The sequence below is a fragment of the Numenius arquata genome, chromosome 25, assembly GCF_964106895.1.
Source record: "Numenius arquata chromosome 25, bNumArq3.hap1.1, whole genome shotgun sequence".
NCBI lineage: Eukaryota > Metazoa > Chordata > Aves > Charadriiformes > Scolopacidae > Numenius > Numenius arquata.
Genome location: NC_133600.1, coordinates 4,901,503 through 4,927,158, shown reverse-complemented (window position 1 = coordinate 4,927,158; position 25,656 = coordinate 4,901,503). Strand labels below are relative to the sequence as shown.

The 25,656-nt window shown below is 50.0% G+C and overlaps 2 protein-coding genes across 4 annotated transcripts; both read right to left on the bottom strand.

Moving 5' to 3' along the window:
* Positions 1–731: 731 nt before the first annotated feature.
* On the bottom strand, positions 732–17,137 carry SLC25A42 (solute carrier family 25 member 42). 2 transcript variants are annotated; one of them, XM_074163700.1, is made up of 8 exons: positions 17,068–17,137; positions 7,494–7,616; positions 6,294–6,405; positions 3,867–3,892; positions 2,883–3,049; positions 2,087–2,203; positions 1,439–1,590; positions 732–1,057 (listed from the first exon to the last, which is right to left on the bottom strand). In XM_074163700.1, exons 2-8 carry the CDS (start codon positions 7,575–7,577, stop codon positions 732–734), a joined length of 984 nt encoding a protein of 327 aa, XP_074019801.1. In that variant the 5' UTR covers positions 7,578–7,616; positions 17,068–17,137. The 2 variants fall into 2 exon arrangements, with proteins under 2 accessions (XP_074019801.1, XP_074019803.1); XM_074163702.1 differs by lacking the exon at positions 17,068–17,137 and adding an exon at positions 7,379–7,381 and having other exon boundaries at positions 6,294–6,396; positions 7,494–7,577.
* A 1,376-nt stretch (positions 17,138–18,513) lies between these two features.
* Positions 18,514–24,747, bottom strand: ARMC6 (armadillo repeat containing 6). Of its 2 annotated transcripts, XM_074163797.1 has the most exons (8): positions 24,421–24,747; positions 23,850–23,932; positions 22,560–23,130; positions 21,885–22,044; positions 21,725–21,734; positions 21,184–21,315; positions 20,530–20,667; positions 18,514–19,247 (listed from the first exon to the last, which is right to left on the bottom strand). In XM_074163797.1, exons 1-8 carry the CDS (start codon positions 24,539–24,541, stop codon positions 19,035–19,037), a joined length of 1,428 nt encoding a protein of 475 aa, XP_074019898.1. In that variant the 5' UTR covers positions 24,542–24,747; the 3' UTR covers positions 18,514–19,034. The 2 variants fall into 2 exon arrangements, with proteins under 2 accessions (XP_074019898.1, XP_074019900.1); XM_074163799.1 differs by lacking the exon at positions 21,725–21,734 and having other exon boundaries at positions 21,899–22,044.
* Between the last annotated feature and the right edge of the window lie 909 nt (positions 24,748–25,656).

Genomic DNA, 25,656 nt, shown 5'->3' with positions numbered 1-25,656 from the left:
GGTATTTTATGCAACAACCCAGAAAACAAATGAGAAGATTTGAAAAAGGGCAACATTTCCAAAGACAACTCAACTTCCAATTCACATTCAACTTCCAGACCAAAAGAAGCAGCCTGGACCTGTTACATCCTGCAGTGTCCTGTTTTCTGGAGACCGATGCTCACAGGTCAGAGGAATCCGGAATTCCCTCCAGACTAACCGGAATATTGCACTCGGCAGACTGCCTCCAGCTAACACAGGGTCAGTAACTCAGAACTGCCCACCAGGAGCAGCAGTCGCTTCCCAGATTCCAAGGGGTTCATTCCAACAGCACCGAGTCCTCTCCTTCCTCATCCACCTCATCCTCATCTGCCCACAAGAGCCCAGGAGAGGAGCCGGCAGCAGCAGCACGTCTTTGTTTGAGAGGCTCCGCTCCCGGTATCAAAGAGCAACACAGAAGGGTGAGGCAGCGACTTCGGAGGACTCAGTTCTGCAGAACTGTAGGGAGAATTTCCTTTAGGAGAGGGTTAGTTTCAGGTCGAGGTTTCCAAATAACTCAGAGGCTCATTAAAAAGAGAAAAAACAAAAAAATCCAACAACAACAGAAAAAAAAAAAACAAACCCACAAACAAACAAACAAGAAAGGTACGTTCTGGGCTGCAGGAGAGCAGGGACAAAGTGAGGGAACGCTAGCATTGCTCTTTCTACACGTGTTGGACTTTTCCCCAGCGAGGGCTGCGGGGATTAAGCTACTACCTTTCAACATTAGTGCTGTGCTGTAATTTACGGAGAAGGATCTGCGTCAGGTCAAAGGTGGTGAAGCTTATTCCCACTGCAATCGGACCTTTGACCCAGTTCATGCTGAGTCCTTTGTACAAGCCACGGATTAGTCCCTCTTCTCTTATAATCTCCTGCATGGTGAGAAGGATGGAACTGTACGTGTGTCCCATAACCCCCGCCGTCTGCATCCGTCGGCGAACCACATCCAGGGGGTAAGAGGCCGACTGGCCGATCAAGCCCGCGCAGGCACCAAACAAAAGCCGCTCCGGAGGGGATGGCTGCGATTTCCCACTGTGATCTGGGAAAGAGAAAGCAGGCAGAGTGGAGAAAGCTTCTCTTAATAAACACACGATTAAGGTCAAGTGGGCTGAGAGCCAGAGAGGGCTGAGTGCCAGAGCTCCTGAGATTTTGTTCCCAACTTGGTTGTTGGCTGACTTGGTGTGGAACCAAGTCCTTCTGCACCCAGGACTTGCACCTTCTCGCTCCTCTGCAAGACAGAGACACTGCTTTTCTGCTGCTGGAGTCGGAGAGAGGGAGGCACAAGGCATCCTCCACACGCACAGAACTGTGCAAGTGACTTCAAGGCCAGGAAAAGGACTCGTACCCCTCAATTCAAACATCCCAATTGGCCAAAAGCCTTTTCACCGTTTCATTTGAAAGCAAACCAAGTTGCCTTTACCTGCATGCAGTTTCTTCAGCGTCTCGTAGGTGAAGAAGCTAAGCCCAGCATACGGAATCACTCCAAGGATGGTGGGTGTAAATCCCCTGTACAAAGTCTTCAATCCTTCCTCTCGGGATATTCGGATGAAGACATGAACAATATTGCTGTACCTGGCACGTGGACACAGAAAAACCAAACCTGCGCTGGTTAGTGACTGCACACACCAGTAATATTCCCAACAGGGCTTTCTGAAGGATCAACAATTAATTAATTCTGCTCTGAGCTCATCAAACAGCTCAGGAGGGATTTCAGAAGCCTGTCTGCAAACGGAGAAGCCAGTGACCGGCTCTCCCAGAGCCCTATCGTGACATGCCATCCTGTCTGTCAGATCTCTCCCAGAAACGTGGTGCCAACTGCCCTCCCAAAGAACCAACACGCCGTTTTTTACTCGCGAAGTCTTTCTGTATCGATCTCCTTCCAGCCCCGGGACTAACCAGGGCTCTGGTCATTTAATCAGTGCTCAGACCCCAGCAGTAAGAGGTTTATTACACCAAAGGCTCCGAGCAAGAAGTGACCCAGAAAACGGGGAATAAAAGTCATCTGACCTTAAAAAGAAAGTTCTGTGTTTGTTGGCGGTGCTTGTACTTGCTTTCCTTAGGCACTTACATCTCCTTCGGCGTGACAGCCATTCGAGCACGGACCATATCCAAGGGGTAGGTTAACATGGCAGCCGTTGTGCCTGCCAGAGAGCCAGCAATGAATCGAGGAAAGGGTGTCAGCGCTCTAAAGTAAGGTGAGAGAAGAGACCAAACAGATCACCTGGAGATGGAAATACTACGTGGCTTTTGAGCACGGCTCTACTCTATCTGCTACCAAATCCCTTCCCTGCCTGTGTCCTGAAGAGCTGGGTGTGGGGGGGTTGGAGCAGCCGTGGTTTGCCACAGCCATTCAAGACGGAGGCTCAGAGAAAATCTCTGTTGAGGGCAACAAGCCTGACTTGGGGTGTCTCAGACACTACGTGCCCAAGAGCAAGAGGCTCAGGTGACAGGCACGGCTCAGGTAACAGCACAAGGCTGGATCTCGTTGCTTCTCCTGCAAAGCAAAGCTCTTTGTTTTGCCTGCCCACTCTCAGCACAGGGAACTCGAGGATCTTTAAGGTCCCTTCTAACTCTAACCATTCTACGATTCTCTAACTCAATGTCTAGGCCACTTCTTGCTCACGCCTCTAGAAGACAGGGTCTTCTCCTGACAAAGATCTCCCCTGTGCAAGACTAGAAGCCCAGCCCTTTGCTTAGACCCCTCGCACAGCCTGTTCTGCAAAGCCGGCACAACCCTGTGCCAAGAGCTTTCGACTCGGCGGGTCTGCACAGAGCAGAGGAACGCGCTCCCTCTCTACGATCTACTGGTCCCGCAAACTTCTCCAGCCTCCTCCGCAAGGCTCAAAAGCCACGCTGCCTCTTACTTTCCCTGAAAGCCGTAGTAACTCCCCAGGAGCTGCTTGTACTCCTCGTGGGCGCAGAACTGGATGGCGGCGTAAGGGATGACGCGGACCATGGTGGCTGAGTTGCCCCGCCAGAGACTCCAGAAGCCTTCGTTGAGGTAGGTGCGATAAATCAGCCTGTAGGCTTCCTGCAGGCAAGGGATCAGAGGTCAGGCGGGGAGATCACGATAAGAGGGGCTCCAAACAACGGAGGGGGAAAAGGTGACCCTACAGCTTAACCTCGCCAAACCCTCCTTCCCACCCCAGCCCTGACAGCAGCTCGAAACCCCGACTCCAGAATAAAACAACTAAAACCTCTTCTCTGGGGAGACCAAATCAGACACATTAGAGCAAAACAGAACTGGAGTCAGGAAGACTGAGTTCTGCATTCAAGACATCTTCATTTTCCCCTGAGGGCAAGGCACGGGGCTGGATTGCTGTTTGCACAAACCGTTTCCCAACCCAAATTAATCTTCTTAGTATAAGACAGAAACATTTGGATTACAGATATTAGCACAGCACACACGGAACAGCCGTAACACGCATGCAATGGGACACTCGGCAAGCCAAGGCAGTGAGCAGATCCCAAATTCACATCTCTTATAGGCTCTGGAACAACTCCAGTGGTGGTTGGGGGGAAAGAAAACCACCAGAGAAGGTCTAATAAAACAAAGCCCTGAGCGATGCCACATTTATTGTCATCTCACAGGTAGGACCTGGAGCACAAACGAGGACTGAGGCCGCTCCGTGCCAGGCACCAGATAAAAATGTGAACATTAAAGAGCACTGTCCTAAGGAATATTATAAACAAGACTGTTTTTCAGTCTTTCCCTCTATGTTCTGTCACTGTGAGTGCTGCTCATCAAACCCAAGCAAGAAAGTTAAACAAACACAAGGTGCTGTTAGGGCTATTACTACCATTAATCAAACCCTTCAGGTCAACAGGAGACAGACACTTCACCTCACCTTGGCAGAAAATCTTTTTGAAGACACTAAAAAGAAAAAATGAGCATTAGGCCTTGCAGTACATTTAAAGGGATCAAATAAACCATACAGGCATTTTATCTAAGGGATAAAAATAGAAGCAAAAGAATTAATGCAAGAGAAAATAGAGATTCTTTCTAATAAACAAAGACTTTCCCCAGGTAAACGCTCCCAAATTCTCTTTAGCACATAAGTTCATTTTTCCACCTAGTGTGTTGTGCTTTGGGCCTCAAACCAGGACATACCGTTACGAAAACACTCGGTTTCTGTCGCAGCTCCTACTTTAAAGCACTAAAAATAAATGAATAAATAAAAAATTTAAAAAAAAAAAAAAAAAAGCAAAACTGCACCGACCGCTTATTTCAGTCGAGCATTTCCAGGCGCAGGTTCCAGCCTAAGGCCGGCACGCAGCAAGAACGGGGCTGTTTAGCGAGGCTCCACGCAAGGATGGTTTCAGCCCAGCAAAACTCAAAATGAACACTCAAGTTTCTTTTCTTGCATCCATTCAAACTGACAGCATCTCTTTAACTATGTCATCCAGCAGGCATTTGGAAGCGAGATTTATTTGGCATACGGCAGCTCTGTTTTGTAACATTCCTACAGCAGGAAGGCAACCCAGGCTAAAACCCCAACAGCAACACTAATGAAACGTGGTTCCAATTAAGCGTCTATTGCAGTTTCTTGCAAACTCCTTTGAGACTTGTAACCTCTCGAGTGTATCAAACAATCACATGCAAATACATTTTCACCACGTTGTTCCTTTATGCAATTCAACACTTTCTTCTTTTTTTTGCGTGTGTGTTTTTAATAAAGAAAAACACCTCAATAACCAATTGCAGCTGGAATGGAAAAGAGCTCTTTTCCCTTCTCCCACAGGGAAATTCTCCTGTCTCTAGTTCAAGGGACAACCTTCCTAGCTCGTGTGACCCAAAAACGCTTTCCCTCCTTCACAGATGGGGAAGAGGCCCCGGAGTAAAAACCTTCAGGAGAGGTTTTTACCAAGGAGACCAAGAAATCCATTAGATACTAGGAAATTGGTTGGAACAGGGAAGCTTTAATCACATCCTCTGCAGCGAGTCTAATGGGCCAAACCAAACAGGTCTTTTTATAAACGTAGGCCTGTACAAACGAGAGGTGATTTATACAGACAGCTGTTGACTCACCCCCAGCCCCGCCGTTTCCATCTCACCTCTGATCCTGACATTTCCAACCTCAGATGAACCCGTGGGGTTTGCTCTGGGGAGAAAGCACGGCACGTACGCAGCGCTGCGCAAGCCGTCTCCCTGATCCCCGCAGCATCACCTCCCTCATCCCCTGCCCCGCTATCCCAGACCTCAGCCCCTGCTATATTCAGAATGAAAATCACGTCGAATGAAAGTCAATTCAAAATTAAATCCCATCCAGGGATTAGATTAAACCCACCCAATTCATTTAATCTGGGATGTCGACCAGATTTAAAATTCTTGGCCTCACCAAATGTCCACTGTATTAACCGTCCGCGCGCTGTCCCCTGGGACAATTAATGCAGCTGGAATGAGGGAACCGAGCAGAGCCCATGATGGGGCTGAATCCCAAAATCCCACTAAACGGGCGAGAATTTTCTATTCCAATTAGCTGACTTTCATTTTCAGCGACACACCTCCCGGGTTCCAGAAAGGGCTCTGTAACACAAAGCTAGGGACGCCAGCTTCCACGCCTCTCCCAGGACTTCTCATCATTAACATCATTAACTCAAAATAACAACAATTCAGCTGCGAAACAACGCAACGCGGAGTAGAGAAGACTGCACACATTTTAGCAGGCACAGCCTGGCAAGAAACTCAAACAGCTCAATTACCTCCCTCCAGCATCACACCTCATGTTGCTCCCCTCCTCTCCCTACCTTATTTCTCCTTCTGAACAGACACGGAAACCCCGAGCGTTACCAACCATCCCCTCAAACGCTGCCTTTACAGTGTTTATTTACTCTGCAACCCAAAACTGGCCCTTATTTCACTGAATTTACTGAATTTTTTAGAGTTGGAAGGGACCGTATAGATCATCTAGTCCAACTATGTCACAGAATTATGTCACAGAATACGTGGCACCAGCTGCAGGCATTGTCCCCAACCGGCAATACGTGCATCCGCGCCACCCTGAAATGGCAAAACTCTTGCTGAACGACCATCAGCCCCGGATCCAGCAGCACGGGCCCGATGCACAGCTGATTGACACCTGCAATAATCCTACCCAGAATCAAACAATAGGGGTTTTTCGACTCGATTCACCGCGGTAACGTCACCGTTCTGTCCGTGTCCCGCCCGGTCTCTGCGGACCGAAGGAGGGCAAAGGAGGAGAACGGAGAAGCTGGTTTGGATTCTGCTAACAATAAAGAAGTAAGAGCTTTTTGCAAAAGCCAACGGGACTCACCTTGAAACATGATTTTTGTCCTATCCAGCGGAGCTACTGCAGTTTTAGCAACAGCACCAGCCAACGCACCAGACATCAGGGAGTTGAGTACTTTCTTTTTCTCCTGGTTATCCTGCAACAAAGCATTTTTCAGTATGACACAGTCAATCCTCAGCACAAGGATCGTCATATTTTACCTTCGCTGCAGAATTTACCCCCTCTCAAAGACTTGGGTCAAAATTCAAAATTTCAAGCACAATAAATTCCTGGTCAGATCACGAAGAACAAAGATTAGATTTGTCTGTCAAGATCTTACACTTCTTACATGTACTGTTTTCTCCCTATTAAGATTTCTAAATGCTAAGCCACGACCCCCTCACGATTTAGCCATGTACAGAAGGGAAGTTTCTCTCTCGTCCTTCCAGTAACACACAAGCCATATTTCCACATTGTTCCCAAGATCCTAAGAATGAAATGAGACAGGTTTCCTATTATGATAAATGGAATGGAAGTGTTTTTGTTATTGACATCCCTGCCACAGCTCATATTTATAAAGCAGCGATGTTCTCGTAACACACGGGCAGAAAGCAAGTAAATGACTCGAAATCTAACACCGTGAAGGCCACGGACTGAAAGACAAGTCAAGACAAGGCTTAAGAATGTTAACTTTTGATATGCTTTGTGCTTTCATGGAGAAGAGGAGTTAACATTTTTCTTTTTTCAGAACGTTTCACAGCTAAAAAGTTAATTTTTATTACCAAAATATGCGCTTCACTTCAATTTTCCCCTCCAATCCCTGCCTGTTTGGTGCTAAACGCGAGGGTAGCCATGCAAAGGCAGCACTGCGTGAACTTCGGCCTGAGTTTTGGTCTAAATCAGACCAAGGTTCAGCGCCTCCTTCCAGGGTTTCTTGCAGGAGTCTCGTAACAGCGGCAGGAGCAGGGAGAGCAAGACGTATGGCTCTCGTCCAGCTCTGCCACTAAAGATATAACGAGACATAACCTTGAAGGCGGCAGGCAGCCCTGCCTGCCTCTCAGCCCCGAGCGACGCAGCCTCGTCCCAGCGGCTGGAACTCCTTGGTTGTCCTCAGAGAAACTAAAAGCTACACGCTACGTGGCTTCTACATCCCCTGCAGCTCCTCCAGGACTGAGATCCCCTGGAGCCGTTTGAGAGCTCCTCTCTCAAACCCACCGCATATTCCCAACAACCTCCTGCTCTTACCTCTGACGGGAGGTGGGTTGATGTAACCGGCTCCACATCCTGCCCTTTGAAATCCACTGGACCTTCTCTCACACCATTACCCATACCAGTCGCACTTACAAGTGGGCAGAAGAGCTACGGCTCCTAAATGGAAAACAACGAAGCAAGAATTAGTGTCAAAAGCAGGAAACACGCAGGTAATAAAAAAATTATACAGGAAGGAAGAACCACCTACTTCCAGGGCCATTTTCAGTAGGAAAACCCCAATCCCAGACTCCCAGCTGAGGAGCATTTCCAGGATCCTAGTGCCATTTCCGTCCTAAAAGGTGCAAGTGTACACGTGGGGGGGTACTTTGGTGCTACGTAAAAATCACATCAATCATATTCACTCTTTCCAGCCCACGAGGAACTCAGCTGCAAGTTACAGCATCAAAATATCCATAGTTTCTAGAGAGAAGAATCAGAGCCTGCCCTGTCCTCTCCCATCGCTTACAGAGAGGGTTTTGTTTGCTACTCATCTCTGACTGCTGAGCATCCAGATATCGGAGAAGGCGTGGAGAAATTTAAAACCCAGCCCTGGAAAAGGGAAAAAAATAGTCCCAGCAGTAAGTCCCAAAAGGCTGCCATGAGCAATTGGAGGTTATTTTAGGAAAGAGATGGATCCAATGCCTCACACGTGCCATAAAGGCTATTTTGGTGACGCCAGCCATTTGACTGAGCAGCACATCAGTGATTTCAGAACTCCCTATTTTCACAGTTGCCACGTACACGTGTGTTTGTAGCCAGTGAATCGGTTTGCACAGATGTTTTTTGCTGTGATACAGGCTCTCACTTGCCTCGTGAAAGGCAAGGTCAGTCTAACCTCAGCTGCAGGGTATAAATGCAGAGATAACGCTTTAAATAGCAGCTATCACTTTAGCGTCCAAGTTTCAATATTTCTGGTTTTCAGGATGCAATTTTTTCATCCTTAAACATGCAGGAATGAAAGAGCTAAAGTCTGAAAAACTTGAGTTGGCCTGGAAAGGTGGCCTTCTCTGAGCTCTGAATCTATTCACAAGTGGAGCGTGTAACTACAAAGATGGGTTTTCTAAGCAACGAGCCCGCTCCAATCGCCCCATCTCCCTTCCGTTAGCTTCCTATCAAGGAACGCGCAGATTAGGAAATCTGCATTCCCCAACTGCTCCCCAGTTCTGCCCCAGCCTTCCCACGTCTCCTCCAGCAAGTTCCATCACCTCTGCCCCGCTCCGACGCCTGGGACACCTCAGGCACAACAGCCTCCTTACTTTGAAAGGCTGTCTTAAGACTATTCCCCCTCCCCTCCTTTTTTAACAATCTCTAGATATTATATGCTTGTCAGCACCTTTCATACTTGCTGACCTATTTTCCCCCCCCCTCCCAACATCGTTCTCATAAATTAGTGCCAGACTTCATTTTCCAGCCCCCTCGGTTGCGGCAGAGATGCGAAGGGGAAGGGGGAGACAGCTCAGCCGTGGCGGTACCGGTGCGTGACCAATTTGCGATGACGAAGCTCTGCGTGACCCACGCTCTGCCCGCGGCAGGACAAACACACCCGGGGATCTTTCACGCCAGGCATTGCTTGGCTAAAGCTTCGGGAAGCCACCTCTCAAGGCGTTTACAACTCCTGAGGGTGTTTTTTCCCATCGAGGAGATGGCAGGATGTTGCTCAGAGAGGAATAACTCAAGATCTCAATAAGGAAGAAGATAACGAGTGATAGTCCAAAGCACGACCTAAAAACCACCAGCTTGAAAAGTTCTGTCACAGAAACTTGGTCCCATCAGACCGTGTGAACAAAAACTCCCGCACGGATCAAGACCAAAGGCGATTCATAACACTATGGAGCAGAGCAGTTCATTAAATTACTTTCAAGAACACAGACCGTTGATTATTTCTAATTTACTCTCTGTAGTTACTTCCTTCTTATCTCACATACCTGGAAAATCTACCCTAAAACAATGCCTTTCAGCAAAAGCATGAAAGAAATCACAGGTGGGGGGTATTATCCCCGGCTATCTCAAATAAAGAAATGTAGGTCACAATCTCAGACTCATCTCTACCAAAAATAAGCCCACAAAAATAGAAACGATGCCAAAGAGCTCAGGAATGCAATATGCAACTTTTATTTTAAAACACGATTTGGAAAGACGATTGAGAAAGAGATGACTGAAAGGAAATGTTAAAAACCAACCCGATGTTATTAAGCCTGGCCGTATCTCAGAACATGCACGCGCATAAAGATGGTATCCATTTACTCAACAATATTTAATTTCACTGAATTTCACTGAATTTTTTAGAGTTGGAAGGGACCATAGAGATCATCCAGTCCAACTCCCCAGCTGAAGCAGGGTTGCCCAGAGCACGTCAGAGCGTGTTACTCAGGTCTGCATCCAGGTGGGTCTTGAAGATCTCCAGAGAAGGGGACTCCACGACCTCCCTGGGCAGCCTGTTCCAGGGCTCTGGCACCCTCACCGGGAAGAAGTTCTTCCTCATATTTGAATGGAACTTCCCGTGTTTCAGCTTGTGCCTGTTGCCCCTCGTCCTGTCACTGGGAACCACTGAAAAGAGTCCGGCTCCATCCTCCTTCAACCCACCCTTCAGATACTTATAAGCATTGATAAGGTCTCCCCTCAGCCTTCTCTTCTCCAGGCTGAAGAGTCCCAGCTCTCTCAGCCTTTCTTCATAAGGGAGATGCTCCAATCCTTGAATCATCTTCATTGCCCTTCGCTGGACTCTCTCCAGCAGTTCCCTGTCTCTCTGGAACTGGGGAGCCCAGAACTGGACGCACTATTCCAGTTGTGGCCTCACCAGTGCAGAGCAGAGGGGGAGAATGACCTCCCTCCACCTACCGGCCACACTCTTCCCTACGCAGCCCAGGATCCCGTTGGCCCTCTTGGCCACAAGAGCACACTGCTTGCTCATTGTCATTTTGCTGTCTACCAGGACCCCCAGATCTTTCTCTTCGGAAGTTGTCTCCAGCAGGTCCACGCCTGTTTGATCCTATTCAGAGATGTTGTTCTATTATTTCTAGTGCCCAACGCCCTGATCTTGCAAACGCCTGTCTGTACGCTTAATTTTACAGATTAAACCTGCCCGCACGCTCTATACAAATACAGGCCCTCTGCTTGCAGAGGTTTACATGTAAAACCAGCATTTATGATTTTTATTCACATTTGCTCTCTGCAAAGCGATGCAGCTTTATTTCATTTCGGAGCCGGGCCGGGTTCTGATGGGGGGCGAGTGATTCCCTGAATTCTGGCTGTTAGGAGCAGTAACGCGCGTTGGAGCCATGGAGAACAAAGCTTGGCTTTAAAGTTTCAGTGAGAATTCCTAGGGCTTGGCCATTAGAAGCCAGAAATTATTTTGCATACGCAGCGATCGGGCTCGTTCATTAAGTAATCCACTCAAACCCAACACTGGGAGCAGCTGGATATTTTTTAAATCCTCGTATTTTGTGTAGCCCCGTCCACGGTCATTACTTACGTTTACAAAGCCACGGGAAACAAGGGGGGGAAAAAAAAAGCTGGGGATTAGATTTATTTTTTTATAACACACTTCTGTGTTATTTATATTGTCCTTACAGGGGTCCCTGTCACACATCTGGATCCAGGCTGCTCAGCACCACACGCTGCAGAGCAAACCCTTCCCCTCGGAGAATATACAATCAGGAAGGAAAATGGCCGGAGAAGGCGAGTTCAAAAGTTAAAGAGGTTTAATGAGTAACGTACGCTGTGCTTTTAACAACAAAATTCATGGGAGTTTACTGAAAGGACAAAGCACTTACTCGGGTATCCAGTGTCAAATCCATCAGAAAACACTGCCTGCAACCGAGCTGTGCTAATTGGCGGGTCCAGATTAACGATTATCGACCGGGCTGGGAGTCGGGGAAGCTCAGGCTCTTGGTTTCTGGCGTTTTAGACAAAGTGATGACCCGAGCTGCGGAGCTCTGGTTTGTGACGGTGCTCTGGGCCCTGGGACTCTCTCTGGGTATCCTGCCCGTGTTCTCGCAACCGCAGAACCATCTCTGTGCCAAAACAAGCCCCATTCCCCACGTACCGGGAGATGCAGGGAATACGCATTAAAAACCAGAGCATTGTTAGTCATCCCTTCCCATTCTCCCGGCTCTCTCCAGCGGCACTTAATGAATACCTGAGCAAGTTCAATCAAGCTGTCAAATTGACTCTCTGACAACCCAGACATTCTGCTTTTCTTGGCGGTGATTTTGATTAAAAGGACAGGCGAGACAGAATCGAGTTATTCCGATGATAAAAGCAACCCACTAGGAAGGATGTCTTACAGGCAGGTGCCAGTTCATCGCCCAAAGCGGGTCGGGGGGGGGGTTCAGAGAAAAACCAGCTCTGGCTGTCCAAGGCGCTCCTGAAGCCAACCACGATGCTGTATTTCAGCTGTTTCATTTGAACATATTTTAAATTACGCAGACCTTACGATAATTAGTTCCTCAGCAGAAGAGCCAATGAGTTTCAGAGAGCAGCATCACAACTAAGAAACAAGCACAAACTCTCCGGTTAGGGGCGTGTACAAAAAAAAAAAAATCACGTTGCTAAAGTAAAGGCTTGCAGATTATTATGCAGTTCCATATTTCAAAATTAAACCTTATTTAAAAGTTTGACTTCGCATCATTACAGCACAAACTGCCTGAAATTCCTCCTTTACGTATTTTACCAGCCTGGGACATGCCTTCTATTGGCAGATCAACACCACCGATTTCCAGGAGCTGCAGGAAGGAGGAGCTACGGGGTTTGCACAAAAATCAGCGCCGGTGGAGGCAGGAATCCCGCTGCCCGTCCTCTCCAGGCTTCACCAACTCCCCAACCACTCCCATTCTGCCAACACCCCGTCAGAACCGAAACTACCTGTTCATAGAAAAATACCTTTACTACAAAAGCAGACCCAGTCATTACAGTTTTCGCGTTACTACGCGGTCAGAAAGCAGGAGGAGCCCGGGCATCCCGCCCAGGGACCAGCTCGCGACGCCACGCTACTGAAAAACATGTTTGTCTGCTGTTCTCCGGTGGAATTTAGACCTGCCACAAAAGCACTAAGATTTCCGAAAGAACATCATCTCTCCAGCAGGAACAGCAGATCCGCCGCAAAGCAAACAGCCAGCGCCGTCAGCTATCAGAATCCAAGGGCAGCGATTCGCTAAGAAATGTTTGCTTTTTCCTCGGACAACCCCAGCAGAAATTACAAAAGTCGTTCAGGGCGACTCGGTCCTGCCACCCACTTCCCTCTAACCATTACCCAAAACGAGGAGACAAAACAGGGCGGATACAGAAACTTTGAAGACTTTTTTTTTTTTTTTTATTCAATAATTGGGCATTGCGTTCAGCACCTGCCACACTTGCTGTCACCCCAACCTGGGTGAAATCACAGTTCACCTCTGGGGCAGAATGTCAATTTAATTCAGGTGAAGTCACTCATGGAACTCCGTTCAGACACACCAGCTTCCTTGTTACTCAGCAGCTACCCGGCTCCTAATTCTTTTCTTTTCATTATGTTGTTAACATCACTAATGAAAGCCTATAATTAAATTAGGGGGGAAAAAAAAAAAAAAAAAAAAAAACAACCAAGAGAGTTCCGGCAGAAATTTTCACGCGTTTTCCCAGGCAGGCTGAAGTTAAACAGCACCCAGGGAAGTTGCTCAATTAGGTTTCCTTCAATTGTTAAACTGAGCAATTGAGCCTGACAGAGAGAGAGATGTGGTAAGAGCCGAGATTACTGCAGCCTTAAATTCACCCTTGGAGCAAAAGCATCACAGAAAAAAAAAAAAAAAGGGCTGAAACACTCAGAAGAAGGGGATGAGCTATAACTAGACAGCCCCTTGAGGTCCATCTTTCCCTTCCAGTTTGATTAAGCCATTAAAAATCAAAACCAGATATGCCCCGCAGACTCACTCTCTTCAGTCACATTCATCTTCCAGCCGCATACAAATCCGATCCCAAAACATTAGCTGGGAATAGTCCACTGCATTTCTTCCTTTAAAGGTCTGCACAGAAACCCTTAACGTGATTTGAAGGAATCATTGACAAAAAGACTCACTAAATTACAATATCTGGAAGAGTTTAATTTTTTTAATATGCTTTCTTAGCTCCAAAGCACTAAACAAATGCTCCTCCTGCCTCCCTTGGCCAGATGTAACGCAAGCCTGCCAATAAAACCGAGGATAAAGATACAAATTCTTTGCATGGTTTTAGATTATCTGACTTGAGTTAAGCCAGTTGCCGGACACCCAGAAGTGGTTAAATGCAACCCCCTGCTTGCAGAGCCAGCTGCATTATTCAGGAGCCCAAGACTGAGCGTGGAAGGAAGGCACGAGCCACCCAACGGAGAAAATCTTGGCAAGAAAAAAAAACAACCCCACAGTGCTTTCATTCTCCAGTTGCTAAAAGGAGAGTGTTGCTGGGACCACCTCAACTCTGCTGTCTGCAGCCAAAAACCGAGGACCGGTTCTTATCTGCAAGACAGATAACGGCTTTATCTGCACAAGGGGACTGGGTGACAGGGACCCGCTGCTGCACCCACCCCACGTGTCAGCCAGGGATCGCCTTCCTTCGGGAACAGGAGGCAGGAAAACAGCCAACCAACCAACTACACACACACACAAAACTCTGAGCATCCTCCCAGCTTGAATACTCCTCTCAAAAATTATTTCTCAAGGGTAATGTCATAAAGAAATGACAATAAAATATGATATACGACCTCTCGGTCAGCAGGCTCCTGCAGGCAAAGACAAGCTTTCCCATCAGGGGATCCTCGATGCAGTCACCTGAAGGTCACCATGGGCACACACGAGGTCCCAAAGTGACAGATCCCACCACAGACGAAATGTTTTGAGTACAGATTATCTGGAACACAGGCAACCCTCAGTCAATACACGAGCAATCTTTGCCAGGAACTATTTCAACACAATAACGGATAATTACAATCTCTGCTCTAAAACTCCAGCAGTTTAAATTGCCTAGGAAAAAAAAAAACCACAAAAAAAAAAGGGAAATAAAGAACTAAAATCTTCCATCATTAAGCAGAAGGACCCCCACACGTGCCAAGCAGGTGTCATTTCCTAACGGCAAAGCTTTCCACGTTGTACGGAGTCACACCAGACAGGGAGTTACCCACCCCACTGTTGTACTCACCCCAAATCGTTCAAAAATTAACGCAAAGTTAAGCATCAGCTCTGTTTAACCGAAGCCCTGCAGACTCCAATTAAGTTTGATTACCTTACGGCAACTGGGGCCCAGCAGCACGAACGCGTGCCACAGGCACACCTTCATCGTCAGCGGATTTAAGGCACAACTAGAGAGGAAAGACCTCCTCCACCACTCATTTATTTTGTGACCCGGAGTAAGCTGCTGGCATTTCAGCTCACCTTTCCGCAACAACACAAAAAAGAACCTCCCGCGGTAAGGCAGCTCCCAGGAACACTTAGATATCACCTGGAAAATGGAGAACAGCGCTGCCGTGAAGTATTGGTATCGGTTTCACGTAAGGAAGGTACGAACCTGAATGCATCTTCCTGCAATTAGCGGCAAAGTTACTAGAAGAAAATTATTCCTGGTTCCTGAGCTTTCTTCGAACGGCAAACCCGTCTGACCTGTACCAAGCCCATCTGCTTCGCCGGGTAACCACACGCTCCAGGCTGCCTTCCTGCTCACCTTACGTTTTATTTAACCTCTTGAAGCAAAGTTTAAGACGGCAGATATACCTGAAACACGCAGGGGGGACTGCCCGAGTCGGTGTACAAGCTACAGGTCCAGCAAAAAGCCACGACTGCAGCTCCCGACTCGCACCGCTGGGCTATCGAGGGCTAAAACTCCCCCGCCTGAAGCAATCACCGGGGCCAGAGGGTTCCTGCTGAAATCCAACACCGAGGACAGTCCCGGTCCCCGCTCCTCCGCAGCAGCTCTCCTCAAGATTCACCGGTCCTAAACAATCACCTCGATTTGCTGGGGGAAAGAAAAATAAGTGTTGAGTATCCACAGCTCTAGAAGGATGTAGAGATGCTCAGAGTTACCTAGAATCCAGCCCTGGTGTTTTAGACACCCGATCACACGATTATTTTTAAATCCATTCACCCACAGGTTGTTGGTATGATTATACCAACCCTCTGGTACCCTGATTACACACTCTCTCTTCCCTCAGCTGTTTTCCAACACCCACAGACACCTCTTCTGTTCCTTTACGCACGCACACACCCTTCTCCCAAACTAGAGTCACGAAAAAAAGCCCAGAATGTTTTCAAAACAGCCTAAATTCATCTAAACCACAGAAAAACATCGCAAGGAGCGCACAACCTCCAGAAAAAGCTCTGCAGTTAATGCGACCGGGAAGCGTAAGAACCCAACACCAAACAAAAAAAAAAAAGAAAAAAAGAAGAGAGCCAAGTGACGGCAGGCTCCAAAGCCACTCTACGCAGTTTGCTGAATGAACAGCCCAGAGGAAAAACACCCTCCACAAACACAAACGCGTCTTCAACCCCTCCAGACTTCAGGGGGTGCAGGTTTAAGGTCAACAACGGGCTGGCAGCACCAAGAGCCTGGGGTACAGCCAGTCACACGCTCCCACGCAGCGGAGAAGGTGGAACAGCGTTTATTAACCCCGCACAATCACTTCCAGCGGTCTTTTGATGTCACAATTTAAAACCCAATCCCAGGTGCTTCTTCCCTGCCCGCATCCGAAGGCGCAGCTGGGAAGCCACCCCTGCTCTGCAACTTTTTGCTTACGCTGAAGCGGGAGAGACGTAGGAGACACGGAGAGATCTGCATTTAACGTCTTCCCCGCCCTCTGGTACCTACCCCTCGGCAGAGAGACGCAGGCTCGCCTTATTCGCAGGTTCACATCGACTTAAAAAGCAAAACAAAAGCGAAAAATAAAATCACATCTAAGCCCACATCTGGGAGACACGCGCTCGCCTGAGCCCAGCTTTGATGACAAGGCTTTGAAGGGAAGAGGAGCCTGAGGTGACACCCGCCTCACACCCGAGAAGGGGGACGGGGGGGGGCGAGGCAGCGGGCAGGGGACAGGCCGGCAAGGTGGCAGGGGGGGCAGGTGGGCAAGCGAGGGGGGCAGCGGGGCAGGCAAGGGCCGGGTACGAAGGGTGGGCTGCAGGGCAGGCCGGGGCAGGGCAGGCCGGGGCCGGACACGAAGGGTGGGCTGCAGGACAGGCCGGGGCCGGGGCAGGGCAGGCCGGGGCCGGGCAGCGCGTCCCGGGGGCGGGCAGGGCCTCCGTTACGGTGCCGCAGCTCGGCGCTGACCACGGCAAAGGCCGGCGCCGCTCCCCCCGCAGCGCAGGCCGGCTCCCGGCGCGGCCCCAGCCGTTCCCCCGAGCTGAAGCCCGGCCGGAGAAGGCAGAGCCCCGCCAGCCGCCGCCGGGAGGGAGAGAAGGAGGGAGACGGGGGTCGAAGCGGCGGTGACCCCGCGGGGAGGCCGCGGCAATGTCACCCAGCCCCACACGCCGCGACACGGCCCGGGACCGCCCGGCCCTCAGGGGCGAGACCGCAGAGACGGGCGCCCGGGACGGTGTCGGCGCCCGCGGAGGCGCCCGGGGCCGCCCGCACTCACCGGCTCCGCTCCGCGCTCGGCGCCGCCTCAGCCGTCGTCTCCCCGCGGCCGCCAGGCCTCCCCCTCCCTCGCTGCGCCCCCGGGAGGCGGGGCGCGGTCTGACGGGCGGCCAATCACCGCGGTAGGGGCAGTGCCGTGCGCGGGGATTGGCCGAGGGCCCGCAGACGGGCGGTGGCGGCAGCCAACCGGCGGCGGGAAGGGGCGGGCGAGGGGGCGGAGCGTCGGGGGCCGGTGTGGAGCGGGCGGGGTGCGCCCGGAGCTGGGGGCGCGCAGATTCCGCGCAGATCCCGCGCAGCGCGGTTGTATGGTATATTTTCCTCATATTAATACACGGCCTGACCCGTCCCGCACGGCTGTGCGCCATGCCCGGCCTGCGGCTGCCTCCCACCCCGGATCTGTCCCTTCCCCACGCCCCAGGCAGGGGTTAAACCCGGGATACCTTTGGGACAAGAAGCTCAGGGTCACACACCAAGGGTTGCCTAAAGCAGAAGGAAAATAAATCCAAGCTTTCCCGAAACCGGGGGGGAATCCCAGGTTTGATTCTCTCAGCTTTGGTGCTGCTTCTCGCTCACACCCCAGACCCAGCCTGAAGCTGCACCAGGAGCGCTCCCCAGGGCAAACGGGGGTCACCTTCCAACACTCCCAGGGACCTTGGGGTTCCTTCAATCAGCTCTTCTTGCCCGCTCTGGCCCAGAGGAGGGTCGCAGGCAGGAGGTCAGAGCTTTTCCCGCAGCAGGAAGAGGACACCCCATCAGCCTCTCCCCCTACAAACACCCTCGAGGGGGGTGGGGGGTTGAAGCCCCCAAAGCACACGGCGACCTTTGCTATCTGCTGGCAGATAACGCGGGGCCGCAGGAGGCTTTACTTCCAAACTCCACCACCCACCTTCTCCTGCCTCAAAAAGGCTCCATAAAGAGCCCGACCACCCTCGCACGTTTTTATGTCCTATAGGGTCAACATTTCTCCAGAGAATGTCCCATCTGGAGAACATCCACCCAAGTACAACGTGGGCAGGGGGGCAGGAGGAAGGTGGTCACCAGAGCAGGGCTGGTGACAGCACTCTGAGGAACACAGAAGCCTTTTGCTGAGACTTCAGAGCCTTTGGGGATGTTTCACACACACCCCCCTGCCTTTTGCCCCCAAGTTGTCTTCAGTCCACGAGGCGCACGGCCTCTTCGTTACAATTACTGCACTCTTGGGTTTTTATCTCGTTAAGAGATAACCAAAGCCTGCCCCCCCCCGCCTGGTGCCACTTCGTCCCTGCTTTGAAACCACCCTCCTCGCTCCCAGCCCCTGACTCACTGAAAGAGAAGATGAACTTTCCTCCTAGAGGCAAACGGCAACATCAAAGCATGTTGCTTCGGGCCCCGCTATCCAAAATCCTTACTTTGCTCCTGTTTGAAATGTTAACGTGGGCTGAAAAAATCCAAAGAAGCGACACAGAGTACGGTCAGCAGTAAAATAACAGTTAGAAGAACAGTACAACAGGACAGAACACATTCACAAAGGATAGGATTCCTCCTCCTCCTCCTCCTCCACCCAGTTACCAGACCAGGCGACGAGCCTCCGTCAGCAAGGAGCAAATGGGAACCAGCCGCCACGGTACGTACCCAACTCCTACCGGAAAAGATCCACTTTCGCTCTCACCGCCCGGAAGAGAGCACGCGGAGCCACCCCGCTCTGGACACGAGTTACACACAAAAAAACAGGGAGGGGGGGGAGCAGATCATCTCCAGGCATTAGATGACGCGGGGAATGATTACTACACGGAGCCGATCTGCAGCCCGTGAACGCGTAAAGCCATTTCAGCTGTAGCTCCCGATACAAAGTTCGCCGCAGCCTCACAAGCCAGGCATTTGCTTCAGATAGTCCAGCTCAATGTAACTGCAAATTAATCCACGCCGCTTCGTTTCCCCCCCCCCTTGATGATGATGAATTGAAGCTCCGCTGCTCAGTGGAGCGACGATTCACTGAGCCAGGCTCCCCTTCTGACCCGTCCACAGCTCTCGGAGCTCCACTTTGCAGCCGAGATCCCTCAGGGCGGCTTTGGCTACGTCGTCGCAGTCCCTGTGCGCTGCCCGAGCTTCCGTTATCAGGTTCTCAGCTCCCATCTCTAAGATGGGCTGAGAAAAGTCCCGGCTTCGGGAGACCAGGTTGCGGATCAGCATGCAAGCCTGTTTCTGAGGAGAGAGGTAAATGAGAGGTATCAGTGTCTCTTGTAGGGAAATACCACCCTTGTAGGATGCTGGAACACACAAAGCAGATCTGGCTCCAACAAAGGAATCTTTTCTGGGTAACCAAACGTGGGATGCCGTAGACAGCAACGAACTACGTCCTGGAAGAATAAAAATCTATGGGCGAAAGCATGGCTGCTGTTTCACACTGAAGTTTCTAGAACAAAACCTCCTGCTTCTGTCAGAACACCAGGAAATCTCAAACACCAGCCAGGCAACACCAAGAACTTTAAATAATGCCAAGAGAATTCTCTGGTTACAGCAGACCCACCTTCCCACCCCCTTGTAGGCTGCTCCAGGCACCTTCCCCAGCACTTAGCTTAAACTACGCTTTCAGAAAATATTTCATATGGTATTTTAATACTCTGGAGAGCACAGAAGTGGACACAGAACCATAGGACAGATAACATCGTAGCACAGGCTGGGTCTGAAAGAGTCTATCCTCATCCTGCTCCTTCAAGGAAAAGTAACGCCTGGAAGAGAAGCAAGGCATTGCACAGCCACTTGAACCTCAATTGTCCAGTGTGTCCAGTTCTGGGCCCCCCAGTTCAAGAAGGACAGGGAACTGCTGGAGAGGGTACAGTAAAGGGCTATAAAGATGACGAGGGGACTAGAACACCTCTCTGCTGAGGAAACACTGAGGGACTTGGGTCCTTTTAGTCTGGAGAAGGGAAGACTGAGGGGGGATCTGATCAACATCTAGAAATACTTAAAGGGTGGGTGTCAGGAGGATGGGGCCAGTCTTTCAGTGGTGCCCAGTGACAGGACAAGAGGGAACAGGCACAAAATTGTACATGGGAAGTTCCATCTAGCCATGAGGAGGAACTTCTTTCCTGTGAGGGTGGCAGAGCCCTGGAAGAGGCTGCCCAGGGAGGTGGTGGAGTCTCCATCTCTGGAGACATTCAAACCCCGCCTGGACACGTTCCTGTGGGACCTGCTCTGGGTGACCCCGCTCTGGCAAGGGGTTGGAGGAGATGATCTCCAGAGATCCCTTCCAACCCCATAGCATTCTGTGATTCTGTGAATTCAGGTGGGTTTGAAAGCCAAAGTAAATTTTCCTCTGATCACATCATCGTGACAGATGCAGGGAGTCCTGCATTTAGATGCTGCATCCCAACACGCTCAGAACCTTTTGGTATCCGTCAAGTAAAGGACAAGATCCCAATGAAGGGGTGAACTGAGCCACCACCGATCCTGAAGAAATAATCAAGCGCTCGGAGGCAAATACCTGAACAGCCACTTCTCGTGGGTGTGCTTTCATAGCCTGCAGAGCTGCCAACGCCCCTCCGCCTTCCATGATGACATTACAGTTCTCAGGTTTGCGCAGAGCCAACATGCACAAGGCAGCACAGCCTTGCTCACAGATCTGCGGGACAAAGGGGAACAGACACTCACTGGCTGAAAAATATTGCTTTAAAATAAAAAAACACAAACGTGTTTGGAGTTTGTTTCCTTCTTTTGGCAATTCTTAAAATTTGTTTTTAAGTTTCTTCCACTGAAACATCCTGCCTCTCTGGCATGTGAGCCAAGTTTTACATCCTAGAGGTGTAAAACACCATAACCAGTATCCATCTGAGTGTAAAACACCATAACCAGTATCCACCTGAGATAGGAACAAGAAAAACCCTAATATAGGAAAGCGAACACACATTTACACAAATATTTGCCAAAGCACGCACTGAACCGCTCCACGACAACTGGATGTTAAAGGTTTAATACATTATTCAGTTACAATCATTTAACTGCTTGTTTATAACAAGTCAGAGCAACGCTGGGGGTTGTTCTCCTACACCAGATGCGATGACACTACTGCATTATCCAGCCCAAACCTGAGCTCCGTTCCCAGCCCCGGTGGGACTTCACCACCCAATTAAGCCCGTACCTGAGGGTTGGAAAGGTGGTGGCTTATAGCGAGCACAATGAGGTCCGTTCCCCCAGCGTTAACGATGGCATCTTTCACGTCGTCATTACCCGCAACCGCTCGGATGGCGCTCAGCACCTGCTTCACCACGTCCTGCGTTCACCAAGAAAAAAAAAAAAAACAAACAACAGCTCAGAAAGGCACAGAGAGTGTTTTACAGACTTTTGAAACCAACCAGAACATCCCCCGGCAACTCCTTTCAAACAATTGTCATTCCCAGCTACCAAGAGCAACGCTCTTCTCAGTCACTGACATCTCAGACGCTTTCTTGCTAGACAAGAGTCATAAGGAACCTTGTTAGTTTGGCAGAGGTTTTCAAAGAAGCTCAAAGAATCAAACATCAACCTTCTGTGAGTCGAGCTTCTAAATCCTCTTGAATCTCTTCTTTCTAGAAGAGTGAGAAACCAAGAAGCTTCGCATTTCTGGGCGCAAGGAGAGTTCTGCTCATGAAGGACCATGAACAAGGGGCTTGGAATTACTGCATTCTTATCTGACAGAGCACCTGTAACCTACTTCTGTATATAAGGCGGTAAATAGGGACTCAAGAGTTGAGCTTCAACCCTAAGTACACCTAAAATAATGCACAGTCTAAGGCCCATTCACAGCCAGGACTTTAAAACAAAAAGCAGGCCCTGCTGCATTACCTCCACTCCCAAGAACACTTTCTATCGCTCACCGGGTGGTCGATGCAGTCAGCCAGCAGAGCCACCATAAAGTTTAAGCCACCAAGGTCCACAATTTCTTGGCAGAATTCATTCCTGACAGAGAGGCGAGAAAGGGTGGCACACAGTTCACTGAGAACACTGGAGTTATCTGTGAATGCTGCAGAGGAGAGATGAGGAATGGAGTAACTACGAGCAAGGAGGGGTGCTGCAGAATCAAGGTGTTTTACTTTAATTAATTTATTAAAAAAAAAAAAAAAAAAGAAACAGGAAACAGTGAATTCCACTTTATATATTAAAACACACCAGCACAGGTGACATCCTGTTGTTCACTCTGTATCTAGACAGAGACAGAATTCTCTTTTCTTGGCAAGAATGCAGCACCTCAGCAGGGATAATGTGCCCATAAACCTGCCCTGGGCTGTAAAATACTTCCTAATCAGAGCTATTTGTCACTCTGTCAACTGCCACCTTGGTGCTGCCGACAGCGTCTGGAGCAGTCACATTATTTGGCTCCCTCGGGGTCCATTTCATCGAAAGAATTAAAACAGCATTTTAGTGACAAATTTCTGAGCCATCTCTGGGTGGCTTAAAGCTACGATAAAGCATGGTTTTGAGATAAGAAAGCACAGGTGATTCAAAATTGGGATCAACAGTCACGGGGGTTAATTTTACCTTTTGCAGCTTCAATGAGGACTCTTAACCCATCATTTTCCAGCACAATCATTTTAGCGTGATCGTGAGCGTGACCAAAGGGCACGCGGATGTCATCGTCGAATGTCATGACCCTGAGCGCCGAGGAGGCCGTTCGGACGACATCGGCGCTGTCTCCGTGCTGGACGATAGCTCCAGTCAGAAGGGGCAGAACCCCACCTTTCACAAAGTCCTGCCGGTTCTGCTCGTGTTTCAGGCAGGCATGGCGAAGGCATCGGATCCCGGCCAGCATCATTTCCCCATCCTCCCTATACTCGTTCAGAGTTTGTAGCAGTAAATCCTGGCCAGCGGAGTCAAGCAGGTCTGGCTGCCCATCCAAGAGGGCGGCCAGAGTATAAAAGGCTTTCAGCATTAAATTTCTGTCTCCCGAAGCCAACTGGCAGGCAGAGAACACCACGGAATAGGCGCCATTCTGCCCAGCCAGGTAGCGGAAAGCCAGTTGTTCTTTGCACTGATCAGCGAAGACCACCAGCTGCTCGGCCATCTCAGCAAGGTCGGAGTCAGCAACGGCTTTCCCAAGGGAATCTAAAGTCTAAAGAAGAGAACAAGAGTTAATTTTCAATCTGAACCGTGAAGGAACAAGAGCAGTTCTTTACAGTCAGTCAAATTTGTTTATTTATAATTTTAAGCTCAAAAGGAGACTATTATTAGTTTGACATATGTAACAAATGGCTGTCTTAAACAGCAGTGTTTTGTCTTCATGCGCAGGACCCCTGGAGAAATGGGGGCTTCTCTGTGCTTCTGCCATCGCTCTACACCAGTCTGACCAGTAGCGGGTGAACTGGGTCCAAGGGCATGTTTCACAGGGGTCAGTGGCATTTATGAGTACTTTTATATTCTTAGTGGGGAGGGTCTGTATTCAATCCTTTCCTCTCCCCTCAGAGGGGCAGCTAACAGCTACCACCTCCATTACTTGTATTTCTTTCATTAAAATTCTTCTGTGGCTTGAGTTTACCCGACAAGGGCAGAATCTGCTTCTAAGTTACAAAAAGCAGAATCTGCATCTCCTGGGCAGGAAATGCTGCATGTTGCACTTCCACAGACACTTCCACTGAAAAGCGCAAGCCAGCTCTTCAAACTTCTATATTATTCCTATTTTGCAGAACAGATGGGATTAACTGCTTGCTGAAGGGCTCACAAAGAAAAGGGATAAAGGCAGAAGTAGAAGGTAAGTCTTATTATTCTCAGTCTATTACTTAAACTATTCTGTAACCCTGATCCTTAGAAAATAACATAAGTTTGTGCTCCTACCAGCAAAATTTCATGCTTTTGCTTTTGGCCATTTTCGGAGGCAGGCTGCCGCACAGCTTTCACGATATTGCTTAGGTCAACACCTGAAAGGAAAAACAAAACCAAGATTAATATTAGTTACAGGAGCTTGGGTAAAATTTATCAAATTTATCAAGTTAACCACAGCGAACAAAGGTTAACTCATTGTAAATGGAGTTTACAATGTCCAATTGTTGTGGACGAACGCACAAAGATACTGAAATGTTGCTAAAATTCTAACTATAATGGCCAAATATATCCCGGAACAGAGCATCAATTCTAGCTAAATGTCAAATGGGGAAAAATTAAAAAAAAAAAGGTAGTTTAATTTCATTGACCAAATTGAACCCTGCGGTTTCACTCAAAGCAGTTTCTCAGTCATAATTACTCCACAAAACTAGGTTAGTGTTAATAGCGTCTATGTTCTGCTTCACAAAGGCTTCTTTTCAATACTGGATGATCAATCTTTGCAGTCAAGTTCTATTAAATATTAAGATACGTAAAACCTCAGCCTGTAACAATCTGAGCTGCAAAAGCAGAGAAATTACAATACCTTGGGACTCAAACTGCTGCACAGCTTCTCTCACAGCCTCTTCCGGATCCATCTCAAATTCTGTAATGTTTTCTTGCACCGCATCGTCAAAGGTTTCCTGGGCGATCTGTTTCGAGCCCATTTTCCTCGAAGGGGGTGCGCTGCCTCCTCGTCCTGTCACTGAGATAGCCCACAACTCGTTTTGGTGCAAAACCTTCTCGCGTTAATCAGAAACAAAGGAAGTGACTTGCTCTTTTCCAAAACAAAAGCACGGAACTCAAACCCAAAAAATATATGGTCAAAGGGGAGATTTTTATTTTTTTTTATTTTTTTTTTTTTTTAACGTATCAATTAAAAGGAATAAGGAGAACTTTGAGAGGCCGAGGATTTGGATGGGGAGGCCGGTAGCTGTGTAACCGTGACAGGGCTCTCGCTGCACCTCACCCGCTTGAGGGGCACGGCGGGCGGCCTGCCCGGACACCCAGGCCCCGAGACCCCACACGCTCGAGGGCTACCACAGCCCGGAGCCCCTCAGCCCGCCTCTGCCCCCGCAGGGCCCGGTTGTTCCCCACATCCCCCTCAAGCAGGCCCTGCCGGCCAGGCGGGCCCAGCCCACGCCCCGGAGAAGGCCCAGGAACCGGGTGCGGGTACTAGGGGAGCTCCACGGGCGCACAATAGGCCTCGGTTCTCCTCATGACCCACCTCCGTCCCCCGCCGCCCGCGGCGCCGCTCCCTGACGGGCTCCTGCCTCCTGACAAAGAGCAGCGGGCGGAGAGGAGCGGCCCCGCTCGGCCGCCGTACACAGCACGCGCCGGCCCCGCCCTCCCGCTGCGCATGCGCCAGGGCCAAAAGTCACGCCGGGCCGCCCGGGGGCGGGGGTGAACGCGGGAGCGAAAAAGAACCCGGGGCGCCCCAATGCGCATGCGCCCGGCCAGCAATGACCCGGGGAGCCCCACCGCGCACGCGCCCCGCCCCTAACGTGCCGCCTCGCCAAACACATGCGGTCGCCCGCCTTCTGCGCATGCGCAGTGCAGGAACTCGCTGAGGCGGCCCCGCAGGGCAGCGGGTGCCCCGGGAGGCTGCGGGCCGCTCCCGCCACCTCCCCCTTTTCCTTACCGACCCGGGACCGCGCCCTCGCCGTCAGTACCGACCGGCGGCAGGGCAGCGCCGTCCCCGAAACCACCCCCCTGGAGGTGGATGAGGAGGCCGCGCCCGCGTCGCGGCAGGGCCGGCACTGCGCAGGCGCGGGGAGGGAGG

Coding starts and splice junctions, on each gene's coding strand:
- ARMC6 (XM_074163797.1), bottom strand. CDS start 24,541: ATGGGCTCGAAACAGATCGCCCAGGAAACCTTTGACGATGCGGTGCAA. Junction 23,933..24,420: donor GCAGCAGTTTGAGTCCCAAG/GTATTGTAATTT, acceptor TTTTCCTTTCAG/GTGTTGACCTAAGCAATATC. Junction 19,248..20,529: donor CACGAGAAGTGGCTGTTCAG/GTATTTGCCTCC, acceptor CTCTCTCCTCAG/AAACAGGCTTGCATGCTGAT.
- SLC25A42 (XM_074163700.1), bottom strand. CDS start 7,577: ATGGGTAATGGTGTGAGAGAAGGTCCAGTGGATTTCAAAGGGCAGGAT. Junction 6,406..7,493: donor CAACCCACCTCCCGTCAGAG/GTAAGAGCAGGA, acceptor GCTTTGTTGCAG/GATAACCAGGAGAAAAAGAA. Junction 2,204..2,882: donor TACTACGGCTTTCAGGGAAA/GTAAGAGGCAGC, acceptor ACCTTACTTTAG/AGCGCTGACACCCTTTCCTC.